The following is a 14,254-nucleotide window of genomic DNA, read 5'->3' on the forward strand; positions in this document are numbered from 1 at the left end:
ATACATAAATGCCGAATGTGCGCTGGACGGGCAGTTTAGGTAGCATTTCGAGGAAATCAATACATGGAAGCGTGGATTTTCCCCCTTAAAAAAAAATTAAACATTCTCAAGCGAAATTACAACCTAACTTAATTGAATGATAGGAGATCAGTTTTAAAGCGATTACATTAAAGAAACCTAAATTAAAAAGAGTCCATCGATTGTTTTTTATTTAACTGATAACATTCAAAAATTTGGACAAATGAAACGGCGGAATACACTTGGAATTTGGAGAGGGTTAGTTTTCGCGCCACTCTTAATAGTTGCGCTTCATTTGGCCGGTGGCAAAGAGCACGTCGAGGATTTTCAGGAACTCCCGGTAGTTGAACTCCATGCACATGCCCTTCTTCACGCCGAAGCACTTGCAGATCGCTTGGAACTCGCGGCTGCTCAGCATTACATGCATGTCGCGCACCGTGATGCCGCGCAGGAATTGATTCTGCGTAATCGAGCCGCACTGTTCGCGATCGAAGTCCTTGAACACCTGGCTCAGATTGGAGATCTCGTCCGGCTTGCGGGCCAACTTCATCAGGGCCTGCGAGCAGATGGTTCGCTCGTCGAAGCTCAGGAAGCAGTCGACGCAGTCCAGATTGGGCAGGTGGAGCAGCGGCACGGCGGTCACCACCTGGTCACCCATGTTCGTGTCCAGTTGAATGAAGATCTCGTCGAGGGCCTTGCAGAAATCGCGATAGCGAATGCAGGACACGCGATTCGGTGAACGGAAGCTGGTCATGTTAAAAGGATAAAAATAAAATATAAATAAAAAGTAACGAGTAACTCACATGTTGCACAAGATGTTAGCTTCCTCTTCCTTGATGATTACACTTGAGTTATCCAGGGCTCGCTTGAAGTCCGATTCAAGGATCTCGCCCTCGCGATGGCGATCGTAGTCCTTCATGAACTCGATGACGGCCACGCTCTTGACCACAGCCTGTCGCTTGGCGTTCGTAAGGATGCGCACGATGACCTCCTCGCTGACATCCTCGGGATCCAAATTGTCTCTCGCAAACGGTGGACACTCCACCAGTTGCTGCTTGGTGACCAGCGCTGGCATGGCATACTCCGCCGGATCGACGTCATCCAAAAACTTGGTGTAGCAAAAGCCCAGCTCGTTTCCATAGCGACTAAGCACAGAGTCCTGCTCCGGATCGGACAGAAGGATGCCATTGGTGCGGAAGATCTGCTTGGTAATATTGCAGCGCACATGTCCACTGTTGAGTCTGGAAAGGAAACGCCAAATAGTTCAATCTTCATTTAAGATCCGTAAACTTACTTATCGTAGCTTCGGAAGAATGGATGCAGATAGAGGCGACGATTGCGGATGCGTATCTTAATCTTGGCCATGGCATCCTCACACATATCACGAACATTCGCCGACACAGACTCCCAGGGCACGGCGCCTGGTCTGGGCAACTCCTGGATGTGACGAAGTGGTGATTCCACGACACACTGCGGCATCTTCTCCAGGTTCTTTATGGTGAATACTAAAAATATATAGAGCCGTGTTTAGAGAGTATAGTGCTCATAGGATTCATTACTCTTCACCTGTATCGATCTCATCAGCGAAATTGCGCCAACGCACTCGATTGATATCCACGGGGTCAGTGTAGCGTTCCAGCAGGATGGACATTTCCCTTTGGGTCAGATATTTTCCCACTCCCATGTTGGACAGACCGCGCTCAAATTGATTCTTGGTGATGCTGCCCACGTTTAGGCTGTCATAGCACTCCAGGAACTCGGAGGTGCGCACTTGGCTCTTGTAGACGTAGTTCTGAATGCAGAACAGAATGTCGCACTGATTTCGATTCTTTTTGGGTGTACTGCAGGCATCAGGAAAGATTGGATGCACTGCCTTGCAACCATCAATAGCTGGCAGTTGGGAAAGTTCTAGGTCCACTAAACGTCCAGGGAAGTCCTTGATAATATCCTACATGCGGTACACATTTCATCATACGCGCGAATTCCTTATCATTGAAGTTAGCACTTACATGCGAGTTGTCCAGTAGATGATGCTCGCCCAGGTATGCTATAATATTATCGATGTGCTTGAGGAAAGCCACATAGTTCACCAGGTATCCATCCTTCATATAGCGTCTGAGTAGGAGCAGAAAATCTGACTCCGAAAGTGGTATCTTCATGAAGTGCAGCACACGAGAAAAGTGCGCAACGGTAACCACTCCAACATTTTGCGCAATCTACAAATAAATTGCATGGTTTTTTAATATGGTGGGTATAGGATTAAGCAAATCTATCACCAGTTCGTAGTCCTGGAAGTATGGCATGAGCGGAATATTGCATAGTTGGGCTATCTTGAGCAGGATCAGGCAGAGACGTCGGCGATCCTCCGGCTGGGGTACAACATTCACATGCCAGGGATCGTTCCACTCCAGTCCCGTAGCTAGATCACTTTTGGCGGTCTTATGGAGTGCTTTATTTAAATGTTAAATAGTTAGATTAAAGATAATATTTGACTAAAAATCAACTTACTTTCGCTGCAGACGACCTTGCAGAACTGACGATACGCCACGCGTCCATCTCGAATTTGGAAATAGTCAGTGACATCCCGGAGTTCCGACTCCGACATGCCGGCCACCTTGCGATACTTGCCCAGCACGGCTGTGAAAATGGGCTCTGGAGAAGATGGGTTAGGTCGTAAAAGGGGCGCAATAAAAAAGGGCAATACATTCGAAGGATGTGCTCACCGGACACGAAGCCACTGCAACAGGGATCATGCTGCTTTAGGTCGGCGCAGATGTCAAAGTTATAACGAAAAATGGCGCCCTGGATTTTACGACATCCTCGCCAGATTTGATTCAGCTCCATCTCCTCCTAAACGGTGGCATTCAAATTAGTTGACCACGTTTAATGGCCAACACATATGACTGGCAATAGAATGGCCAACTCACTCTGTCATCGCCCTCTTTAATCTTGGTCGAATGCATCTTGGGTTGGATAAACTTTTTTCGGATTTTCTTTTTTCGATTTGCAGCACAATATGTGGAAAATGTTTACAAAAGTCCTTAAAAGGTGTAAGGGTGTCTCTCTGTGTGTGTGTGAGCGCTAACCCGTTGAAACAATGAAATCAAAGGCTACTACTTGGCCAGCTAGCCATTACAAATTGGATTTCTCCGCTGCGCCGTGTTTGCTTTGTTCCCGTGGCTTCCACGATGCCGCGACTCACGCAAGGAAGCCGTCGAGCAGTGCTACACTAATCACTTCCTTCGTGGGCAGGACGCAAGGATCTGGGTCCTGGGTTCTGGGTGGCCAGGAGCCGGCTTTCCCTTTTCTACAAATCGCCTCCAATCACGCGCTCATTCGTCCAGCAGTTTGTCGCAATGCCAGCAACACTTTTATTCAATTTTCTATAAATGGCAGGGGTGAAGGAGAACAGCATGGGAAAACAAATCGGGTGAGGGCGAAAATATCAGAATGATTGGAAAAAAAAAACATCCTGGCATCATCAAATGCAATTTCATTTTATTGGAAAATCGCTGGCCAACCAACCAAGCAAACCGCATCCAAAGCCAACCAACAGTAACAAATCACTGGAAAAATAGCAATTACAAGCTAAGTATTTTAAAATGCATGTAAACAATTACAAATTGTTGTATTGTTTTTTAAGTCTCCAAATAATAGTAATATCTCAGGTAAGCGATATTCAAACAGATATCCTTAGGAATTACTTAAAGTTTGCAGCTAAGCAACAAATCCATTGTAAATTTATATTATTAATATGGTTTAAAGTGACTTTTAGACTCTTTTGACATTTTTACGCACCTGAAGTTGCCTCAAAATATTTACCTCAGTGTGGCAGCAGCAAAAGGCAACCTTGTGCAGGACTGACTCTTATGTTAGTAACCTAACCCAGTGACCCTCCCATCCTGCAACGCCCAGTTCTAGTCAAGGTTGATTGGCGACGACAGGTGCCCTGTACACCCGTTCACCTGCCCACCTGCCCACCTGCCACTTCAACCTGGCCATTCTGGCCACTTCTGGCCCCGCGACTAAAAATAAGCTAAAGGGCGGTCCTCGCTGGCATTTCTAGTGTTTGTTTAGATGCCCTTTTTGCTCCCAGAGTCACGAATGTCGCACTGTTATGGAGTCAATGCGCCAAATGCCTAGGTATATATCATTGTTGGTGCAGTGATATTAATCTAGCATGATTGCATTAAAATGCTAAAGATTCGCCATTTTAATATACACACCTTCAGGATACTAGATATTTTGTCCTCTAAGCCGGATTAAATTTTTTTTAATAATTATTTACCTATTCTGTCATATAAGCAACTTAAACTGATGATTCTACACCATAAGTCAGAAATTCTAGAATTTTGGTCCTCCAATCCGGATCAAACAATTTTAATGTTAATTTCATAAATCTAAAGAGCGGCACATTAGGTGTGTTTTAAATTGACCCGTTTAGCATAAAATGGTTTTATTACGCTCCGTTTTGTTGCAAATCTGCGTGTTTAATTAAATTTGGTTATATGCGTGCCGGCCAAATTGGTTTGCAGAATCGTAATACCCGGAAACGGTTAGTTGGCAGTCATAAAAATGAATTGCAATCATTATCGTTGCTTAGATGAGGTTTGCAGCCATCCAATTCCCCGGTTCCCACCCCTCAAAACCCCACCATCCCCTCCGCACTGCGCTACCTGTGAAGCGTGCTTTATTGCAATTTTTATTGCACATTTTTGATTTACTCAGCCATTGGAGCCACGGGCTTTTGAGCTGGCTGAGCGATTCTGGTTGGGGCATTTGGCTTTTGGCCCGGGGGCTATGTGCGTGTGGGTTGATGGCCAGGACATCGATTTGCTCGTGTTTTGTCCTTACTGCCTGACCCGTTTGATTTGATGCGGTGTTAAATTATAATTACAGGTTGGAGCTGCTGAAATGGGGTCGTTCGTGGGCTGGTGAAACCGGCCAGAAGAAGGGGCTTTTCGCAGCTTATCGCGCACAAACATATGGCATTTTGTCAGTTAGTTTTGTCTGCCTTCTTTTTTTTCGCACACTCGCGAATGCAAGGAGCATTACACTGATAAAAAGCGGGGTACAATGAAGTAAGCATTTAGTTTATTAATGTATATAAAGAGTAAGTTAGAGTTTTTTAAGGAACCGGTAAGATCTTAGGGACATTTTTTGCTTACCATATATTATGTATTATCATAAGCTTACAGATTATATAAAATTTAGTTTTCTTAGTGCCTTCAGCTGTTTGCATGTGTAGGTAGACAAAGTACTCGCATATATATTCATGAACCTGGTGTACATCTGCATAATGCATGGCAGCAGCAGCAGCAAAAGAAGAAGAATCGGTGGCAGTGGCAGGATACGCCAGTTGGCGGACTTTGCCTTTTATTTTAGTGGCTTGGGCTTGGGCTGTCTGCCGCTGCTTTTGGCGGCCAACTAGTGCGGCACACACACTCACTCACATATACATATGCCCAAAGAGAAATATGGGGAAAAGGCAAACAATGGCAGGCAACCTAGTTATCGCCCCGCCATCTTTATTGCATGCAAATGCGCGAAAGGCGGCGCAAAAAGGAGGCGCGTCTGTTGAAATGGCTAACACACACACACATGCACACATACTTATAAACCGCATGCATATTTATCTTTTGCCACCTCCTGCTTCTTTGTGGCACACACACACAAACACATCCGCAGACAGGCGAGTCCAAGAAATACGATATCTTAAGTGTTAAACAGGCGCTTTGCCAAACAAGCCTGCACTCGCAAACCTTATCTGCAATATATGCGAGTGTGTGCCACGCCCACCGCCCTGCTACTGCAGCTGCTGGTGCAGTTTACACAGTAAATAAAATAAGAAAATATTTATCTATAGTTTCAATATTGTTTATCTACATCAAATAAATATGGTATGTATCTAAACATATTCAAATTTATCGACAAGCCACTGAAATCAACAGGTTTTGCAACACTTAAAAAGTTTTAAAAGAGAACGAAGAACAGTGCTGCTTACTTTTAGACACGTGCGTTAAGAAAATGTGGCTAATACCGGGTTACTTATCAAGATTTCCTTCTTTTTTAACTTCATAAATAACTAATACATAGTCTTTAAACGGAAAATGCTATACTTGACTTTTTTTTGGTTAAAAAATGCTAAATGAACCATTTAAGTGCAGTGCCTAACCAAGTCAACGTAAATTATTCATTTCGAATTACTGCAACTCCTAGTGCCATTTTTTCGCCGTGCTGGAATTCGAGACCCACATATTTGGCAGGAAAACAAAAAGTGCGGGGAATGGGCTAAGAAAAATAAAAACTGCGCCGCGGCAAATAAATAAAAATGCTGTTCACTTCTGCTGCGGCGCGTTTTATGCGCACTTGCACTCACTCACACACAGACAGCAACGCTCACACGCACACGTGCTAACAGGTGTGAGCTTCCCCGCGCTCGCTCGCACACACATGCACATACACAGCCGCAGAGTCGCAGGCACAGGATCCTTGCTTCATTTTTGTAGTGCATACTTTCGGGCGCTGCTTATAATTCCGCGCCAGAGTTGTAAATATTTGTTCAAGTATTTATTTATGTACTGCCTGCGCGCGTGTTTCACCTGCATACATATGTGTTTGTTTGGCTGTACTTCGCTCTGGTTTTGTGTGAGTTGCGGGCTAAATTAAAATGCATTGCACTATAGCTGGCTTTTTGATTTGCCATTCCCCACCGCAACTGCAAACATGTATGGTATAGTACCATTCAGCTGAATGGCGCACTTTCAATTTCCTTAATGGTAAGCCAGACTCCCGCCGCCGATAGGGATTCAATCCTGCAGCCAGATAATCGAAGTGCGATAGCAATTTTCCATGCATATACAACCTAAATACGGTAAGATTATCCTATTTTATAAAAAATACTTTATAAGTAGCTTGTGACCAAAGACTTTTGTATTTTATTTAGGTGTCCAAAAGTATGCAGCAATATAGTTAAATAAGCTTTCTAAATACTTCTTATTCAATTTCAAGTTTGAAAATCATTTCTTGGTTAGCAGAAAACCCATTACATTCTTTTGTATTCACAATTAATTTTATCTTATTTTAGAAAACATTGTTTTTTTGAGCTTCAACTATCCAAAAACTCAATTTATGCTAAACTTTTCTTTTCATAATGCACTTTCGAACGTTTTCTAATTTCTTGAATAAAAATACGCACTGAAGGGGGAACCCCGAAGCTATCTTTTAATGAAACCCGAATGCAAAAGTAATCTGGAAATGCATCTGGCAAAATGCATTCGATTTCATTTCGATGCCAGTTCAGCTAACAAATACTAATCGTGGAATCGCCAGAATATCTCTAAGTGGATCAAGCTGGCAGTCATTTCATGGTTTGGAATTTTGCTCAAGGACCTCGGGTTCTCGTCCATGTCCATGTCCATGACAAGCCAAAGTTATCAATTTTTTCAGCTGCTCTCTTTGGCCACGGTTCATCAAACATCTCTGCAGACACTTCTTGGCATTTGGAAATTGATTTAAAAAACTTTTTTAATTAATTATGATAATGTCGTAGTGAGCGCAACTCGTTGTGGAAAGGGAAGGGGGAGGCGTCACCAACCTGCCACGCCCCCGCCACTCGACCACGCCCCAATACATTTGACGCATTGCCGTCGAGTAATTCCGACTTCTTTTATTGCTGCAAATGATGTTCGAGTTGGGTATTTCCTTTTCCCATTCCTAAAATTGTTTTTTTTTTTATCAATGGAATGTTTGAGTTTTCACATTTCAATTTCTGGAATTTTACCCAGCAACTTTGGATGAATCTTCCTGTACGAGTGTGTTTGTGTGTGTGTGTGAGAGGGGGTGAGAGCTCAAGTTAAAATTAACAAAAATTGTGGGAACGTGGCATGGGGATTGGGTTTGCAAATAAGTTTTGTATTAATGAAATTGCAAATATGTAAAACTTTTATACATGTTTCTTTATAAACTGACAAACTAATAGACTGAGTTTTGGCATGTTGTGTCACTGGGTCGGAGTCGTTGTCCTAGCGCCATGGCTCTCCCTTTGGTCCTTTTTAGGAAATCGGTTCTTGTGTGTGTGCGAGTGTGTGTGTGTGTGTGCAAACATCCTGGCAACTTTCTGCTGCAAAGTTTGAAAATGTATTTCAATGCATAGAAATGAATCTAATTTGTAAAATTTCATACAACAGTTGAAAAGTTATAAACGCGCAGGCACTTGCACTCGGCACACGGCTAGGATGCAGGATGGAGGATCCTGGATCCTGGGAACCCCGACCCCACCATTTTGTAATACCGGCTGCACTGCCTCGGCCTCAGCCTTCTCCTTATCCCCATTTCCCAGCCCCGTTACCCATTTCCCATTTTCCCGGCCTGTTTGTGTGAAAACGTCGACAACTTGGCATGCAGATTGCAAACTTTCGAATAGCATCAGCGGCTCTCTCTGAGGCAGCAGCGCAAACCGAGAAAGCAAAAAAAAAAAAATAAGTAAAATGCTGAGCAGATTTAAGTGGTGCTTTGTTATGCATAAATAAAATGATTGGCAAGAAATAAGCAGGCTGGCTGGCTGGCCAAAAAGGAAACAACACGAATAATAAGGAACTGGTTCTGGTGCAAGCCAAAACATATTTTCAGTTTATTTAAAATAAATTTTACATTACTTAGCTCCCAACTAAAAAGCTGCAAACATGGGTCATGCCCAGGTCCACGCCTACACCGCCGACACCCGCCCCCTTTTGGCCCGCACCAGTGCGAAAAGTAATTTACGCCCAGCCAACTTGCAAAAAACTTGTGCACAGCGAAAAAAAATATAAAATGTGGCAGAAAAATGTCATTTATATGTTGAAAAAATCAAGAAATCATACAGATACAGATAAAAAGTCATTGCCCAAAGGCATTGTCATAGCCAAAATCAAATAAATGGCCCAAGGGCAAGGAAAAAAATTGTATTTTTAATTAAAGGTAACTTTATTCATATGTTATTTGAATATCTTTATTTTAATGGCTTTTTGGATTTCATAATTGAAATTTGATCTTTTCTACCTTTCTATTTCGCCAGGGAATACAATATTTCTTTCTGTGTTGTCAAATAATACTTTTGACATCCGGCAATAATAAAAACTTATTTCAAAGTTGGTGAATTTGTCAAATAAATCGTTGAACACATTTCATTTACTTAATATTATGTTGTAGTTATAAATTGCAGAATATCTACATAATAAGCAATTATTACCAATTTTCTGAGTATATTTTGGGAACGCTAAAGATCTTACTCAATATCTTATGGGAACTAGCATGCTTTGCTGCTTTTTTTTGGCCGTGTGGGTTTGGGCCTGGCCTGTAAAACTGGCTTTGGTTGTGGCACTAGGCACAGTCTACGGCAAGCAGCCAAAGACAATTTTGTTGGCACTAATTGAATGTAAATACAATTTTGCTTTGCTGTCAAGTCTTGTGTCTAGGCGACGTCGCAGCGCTGACGATGAAGACGACGAGGCTGTGGATGTGGATGAGGACGAGGGCAAGGACAAGGACGAGGTGCAGGTGGCGGCGGAGGCGGAGCTGAAGGTGGAGGACCAGCACGAGGTGGAGGTGAAGGACGAGAAGGATGTTGTTGGCGTTGCTCTATGACGACGTTGGCAATAAAACGAAACGAGCTGATTGTATGCTACAAACAACTGGTGCAGCTGCTGCCAGGATTGCCAGAACATTGAGGACATTCGGCACTCCTCCCGCTGGCAGTTGAGATCTGGAAGCAGTCTACCCAGTCCAGCCTCCATCTTCAGTCCGCACTCCTGCTGAAGTGTCGTTGTAACGTTTGGCACACAGATCAAGTGCAATGCAACGTGCAAAGTTGCAAAAAGCGCAAAAATCAACAGTATAAAATCTTTTATTTAGTGTCATCATCATCAACGCTGGCTCCTCCTTGCTCCTCCAGCTTCTTTTCCAGCCATCTCGTTCTGCGCAATTTGCCGAGCTCCAGCCCGCATCCAAGTTTGGTGCACAAAATGTCATTTGCCGTTTTGAATTGATATTTACTTAAAATTTAATTACGAAATTTGTAAACATAAGCTCGCAGCAGCAGGTTCACATGCTTGGCTTTTTAATAGCGAGATGTATGTGTGTGTGTGTGGGGGGGGGTGTAAGCCATTTTAAGAGGTCCTGCAGGGGTTTACGGGCTTATGCGGCCAATCAGGGCCAAAAACTCCATTAATAACATTAAGCTCGACTCTCAATTCAATTAAAATGCATTTGTTTTAAATTGCTTACAAATTGTTTGCATTCAGGCGTTATTTTTTGTTACACGGTAATTGAATTACTCTTTGCCAGGACAATGTCCAGCCGCAGTTTGGATGAAGGATCAACGTTCGGCAGCTGGCTGAAAAATCGATTTAGCCGGTTTGACCTTTTGAACTATAGAACTTTAACAAGGTGTTTGCGCTCTGACAATATGATGTATCTTATCGGATTTATGTAAATTGGTTCACGCAAACTGTACGGTTGCAAAGGTTGTACGAAAAGCGTAATTTAACAGTGTTTAAATGTCATTTATTTTAAAATAATCGTTTATTTTTTTCGTAACTGCCGGAATTAAACTCCATGCTGAAATATTCACGGTTAAGCCGAAATTTTGTATTTCACCAACTAACTTGATAAGAGGAAAGTCATGTTACAGTTTATATTGGTATTTGAATGCATCTTACATTTTGAACTAAATTGGGATCACGTATAAATAAATAACATTTCGTATACGTTACCTGACAAATTCCATATTTAATGTGTTGTCTATACATTTTCTAATTAAGCAATAGAGCGCAATGGCATAGCCTAACATGCAACTGATATTTTAAATAAATACGCATATCTAGTAATTAACTTTTTCAGTTTGCTTTTATTCCGAAATTAGTTTGCCGTTCAGAAATGCTGTAATTGATTTAAATAAACAGATGTTTGTTAATTAAATATAAATCCTCGCCAAGGAATGGGTAATGTGACTTTTATTTGTTCGAGTTACATTCATTAAAACAGTAGTTTTTATGACTTTCAGCTTGTATGCTACGCTGTCGTTTTGCTCGGAGATTGCAAATCGCATCTCCTGCGTGTTGGCGACAGGTTGTTGGTTAATTAATTCATTTATGCGCATTAAGCGGTTGTGCTGGTTGTAAGTGTTCATTAGCATTTTCGCTATTTGCACTATTCGAATGCAATTTTCGCATTTGTGGTAATGACATTCGCAACCATCGACGCGCTCTGGTTTTTCCTATTAGCGGCGCCCAAATGTATGCTACATTTTCATCACGAGATTCTCAAGCAAATTGTCCGGTATTCTGCGGGACTGTGTATTAGTGCACTGCGCATAAATCTGTGGCAGTTATTAAGAATATGTATATTTACGAGTTTTACAAAGTTTTGGTTACTATATTATATTTTTCTGATTGAATCCACTGCACTTCCTGACTCAAAAACGCTTGCATTCCTGAGAACAATTTTAAAAACCTTTTTATATTTTTTATTATCACGATTTTTGGTTTTCTTGTAATTAACTTTGTCCTTTTTCAATGGTCGAATATAACCAAATTCCGCCTAACCTTATATTTTTCTATTGTTCTACAAAATAAGCTGATTTTCTTATAACATTCTTAGACTTTTTTCTCAGTGCCTGAGCGTGTGTTTGAATTTTGTGAGTGCGCGATTATGCGATTGTGTTGGTGGTCCACTGTCCCGCGCCGCCTGTCTCGGAACAAATCAAATCATCATCAAATCATGCCAAAATCGAGTTAATTCATCTCCACAGTTCATTGCGCGCTAACAAACGAGAGGGAGACGGCTAGCTGCGCGTGCGAAAGAGACGGTGCTCGGAGCAATAGACAGAGACGGGACGAGTGACAGCTTATGCACTCGAAATACGCATTTCAATGCGGTTTTTGGCATTTTGTCTAACGCAAAATATAAATGCATTTTGTCACTGAATGGCCGAAAAAAAGGAGGCGGCTGGTGGAGTGCTCAATGGATGGATGTATGGTGGTGGATAAAAATGCTCGACTGGCAAACAACGCTGCGTATAAGCGATGCTTGATTGCGTTTCCGGTTTATGAAATTTGTGGCCGGGCCATGCAATAATTTCTCGTGGCTTATGTGACGTCAGTCAGTCGCTGATGGAATGGAATGAATGCAATGCCTAAGTGCGTGTGTTTGAGTGAGTGTTAATATTTTGTCGATTGGCGATGCAATATTTTGTCATTTGGGAAAGCCATTATGAATTTATTTATTATTTCGCCGAACGCTCTCTGTGCGAGCTGTTGATTGCGTACATTTCCCATCCGTTTACCCCCGACTTCTGCCCCACTCCATGTATTTCCGTGTGATTTTCAATTCGTTTCTGGCGTACGTGTGTTTTTAGCATTTTGCGTTAGCATCTGGCAAATTAAAGTGCAGGCAAGCAGAAATTCAATCTCTCGTTTGATTCTCGCCCTCTCTTTCCCACACTGCCGAACTCGCCATCTCGCTCTGTGTGCCAACTTTAAATGCGGCAAAAGTCCCTTTTTTAGCCATCTCTCTGTCTGATTTAAATTACGAAAAGCGCACGTTTTATTGTTTGTTTCAATTGCCTGCTGACGAGCCATGGATTCAAGGATATAGTGAAAGAAGCACTCAGAGAAAAGTTGGGCCTTTTAAGGGATATAATTCAGAGCAACCAAATAACCAAGGAAAATGCTGTACAAAATATAGAATTTGAAGTTTTGAACTTTTGTTATTTTCTAGAATCTGAGGGTTTAAACCCTAAATGCTTTTAAGGAACTACTTTAGTAAAATCTTACTCACAAATATCATTAAATAAAAGTGAGCTTAATTTTGACAATTTTTCTTAGCAACTACATTTTTTCCCCATGTAGACCAAGCAGGACGAGCGTAATCAGCAAATGTGCCAAACGTCCTGCAGCTTCGGCAACCAGAAAAGGTAGGGAAAACCAAATTAGTTTAATTTGTACGAAATCAAGCAAATGTATGAGAAGCGAAGAAAGCCAAAGCCGAAGCCAAAAGACAGATAGAGAGAATGGAATGGAGGAACGGCTAAAACTGTCTTCGGACAAATTCCATTTAGCATTTGGAAGGACTCGGGCCAGCGAAATGAACTTGGGCTAATTACTCAATGCAAATTAAAATTCATGTCAAGCAGATTGGATTATCCTCACGCAACATTTAATGTCGCACTTAGCAAATGGCCAACACAGCGAAAAGGTGAACGGATAGCGAAGTCAAGGGCGTGAAAATGCGAGGGGGGACGGGGAAAATTGCGAATGAGATGAGGGAAAACTCAAGGAGCAGAGCAACAAAGAAAAATCTCTTTTGAAATGCTAATGTAAAAATTCTTTAAAGAAAATTACGCAATACATTATTTTGGTTTATTTTGCATTAAAAGTCAATTTAGTGTTAAGGTCCCGGGCATGGAAAAATACGGCACGGAAAAAAAGGGCGCCGCGGAAAAACAAATGCCGGGTAGCTAACAACAAAAGGGCGCGCAACAGGATTGGGTCCTGCCAATCGGATGGACAACGGAGCAGCCCAGCCAGCCAGGACATTCGTCGTCGTCGTGGGCATGACAACGCAACTTGGAGCCGTCGAACCCTCGGGTTTGTATTTTGCATTTTAAGTTGGAACCGCGTTAAAGGACACATTCCCCGTCGAAAAGCCAGGTGGCAAAGTGGGCGTACTCGGTGACCACCTGATTTTTCAGCACATTGCTGTTTCCAGAGAGAAATATCACAATTTTACATTGTATTTTCACTTTTTGCATATTCAGTTTAAATATTTGTATTTATGTGCGCATTCAAATACTTTCGAGCTTAATAATTAATTGAACAATTAAGAAACTTATAATCAAAATATATGTATCAATATTAAGCAAAAGCCACAGCAACGACAGTTTTATGTCGGAATTAAAATAAGTTAACTAATTGAATTGCAAAAAATCAAAGCAGCAGAAAAATCACCAATCAAAGTGTTTGAAAGTGTAACAAACTATTAAAATCAGAATTCAAAACTCGCTCCAACAGAAGTAATTTCTTAACACTGAATTTTTGTTATTCATATAATGTTATTTACAAAATCTAATTTAATTTGCTCCATTTTGCTATATTAACTAATAAGAATTCGCTTTCTGGGGAGCCCGAAATGAATCTAAAACGCTTCAGCTCCCTTTTGGTGAAATGAGATTATAAGCTTTTCGCATTTAACTTCACAA

General features: G+C 41.8%; 1 protein-coding gene across 1 annotated transcript; it reads right to left on the reverse strand.

Moving 5' to 3' along the window:
- Positions 1-182: 182 nt before the first annotated feature.
- Positions 183-3,108, reverse strand: LOC117142905. Its single transcript, XM_033307187.1, has 9 exons — positions 2,946-3,108; positions 2,742-2,868; positions 2,527-2,670; positions 2,295-2,467; positions 2,028-2,234; positions 1,585-1,966; positions 1,313-1,523; positions 822-1,259; positions 183-764 (listed from the first exon to the last, which is right to left on the reverse strand). Exons 1-9 carry the CDS (start codon positions 2,979-2,981, stop codon positions 296-298), a joined length of 2,187 nt encoding a protein of 728 aa, XP_033163078.1. The 5' UTR covers positions 2,982-3,108; the 3' UTR covers positions 183-295.
- Positions 3,109-14,254: the final 11,146 nt, after the last annotated feature.

The sequence above is a fragment of the Drosophila mauritiana genome, chromosome 3R, assembly GCF_004382145.1.
Source record: "Drosophila mauritiana strain mau12 chromosome 3R, ASM438214v1, whole genome shotgun sequence".
NCBI lineage: Eukaryota > Metazoa > Arthropoda > Insecta > Diptera > Drosophilidae > Drosophila > Drosophila mauritiana.

Coding starts and splice junctions, on each gene's coding strand:
- LOC117142905 (XM_033307187.1), bottom strand. CDS start 2,981: ATGCATTCGACCAAGATTAAAGAGGGCGATGACAGA. Junction 2,671..2,741: donor TTGCAGTGGCTTCGTGTCCG/GTGAGCACATCC, acceptor CATCTTCTCCAG/AGCCCATTTTCACAGCCGTG. Junction 2,468..2,526: donor CAAGGTCGTCTGCAGCGAAA/GTAAGTTGATTT, acceptor ATTTAAATAAAG/CACTCCATAAGACCGCCAAA.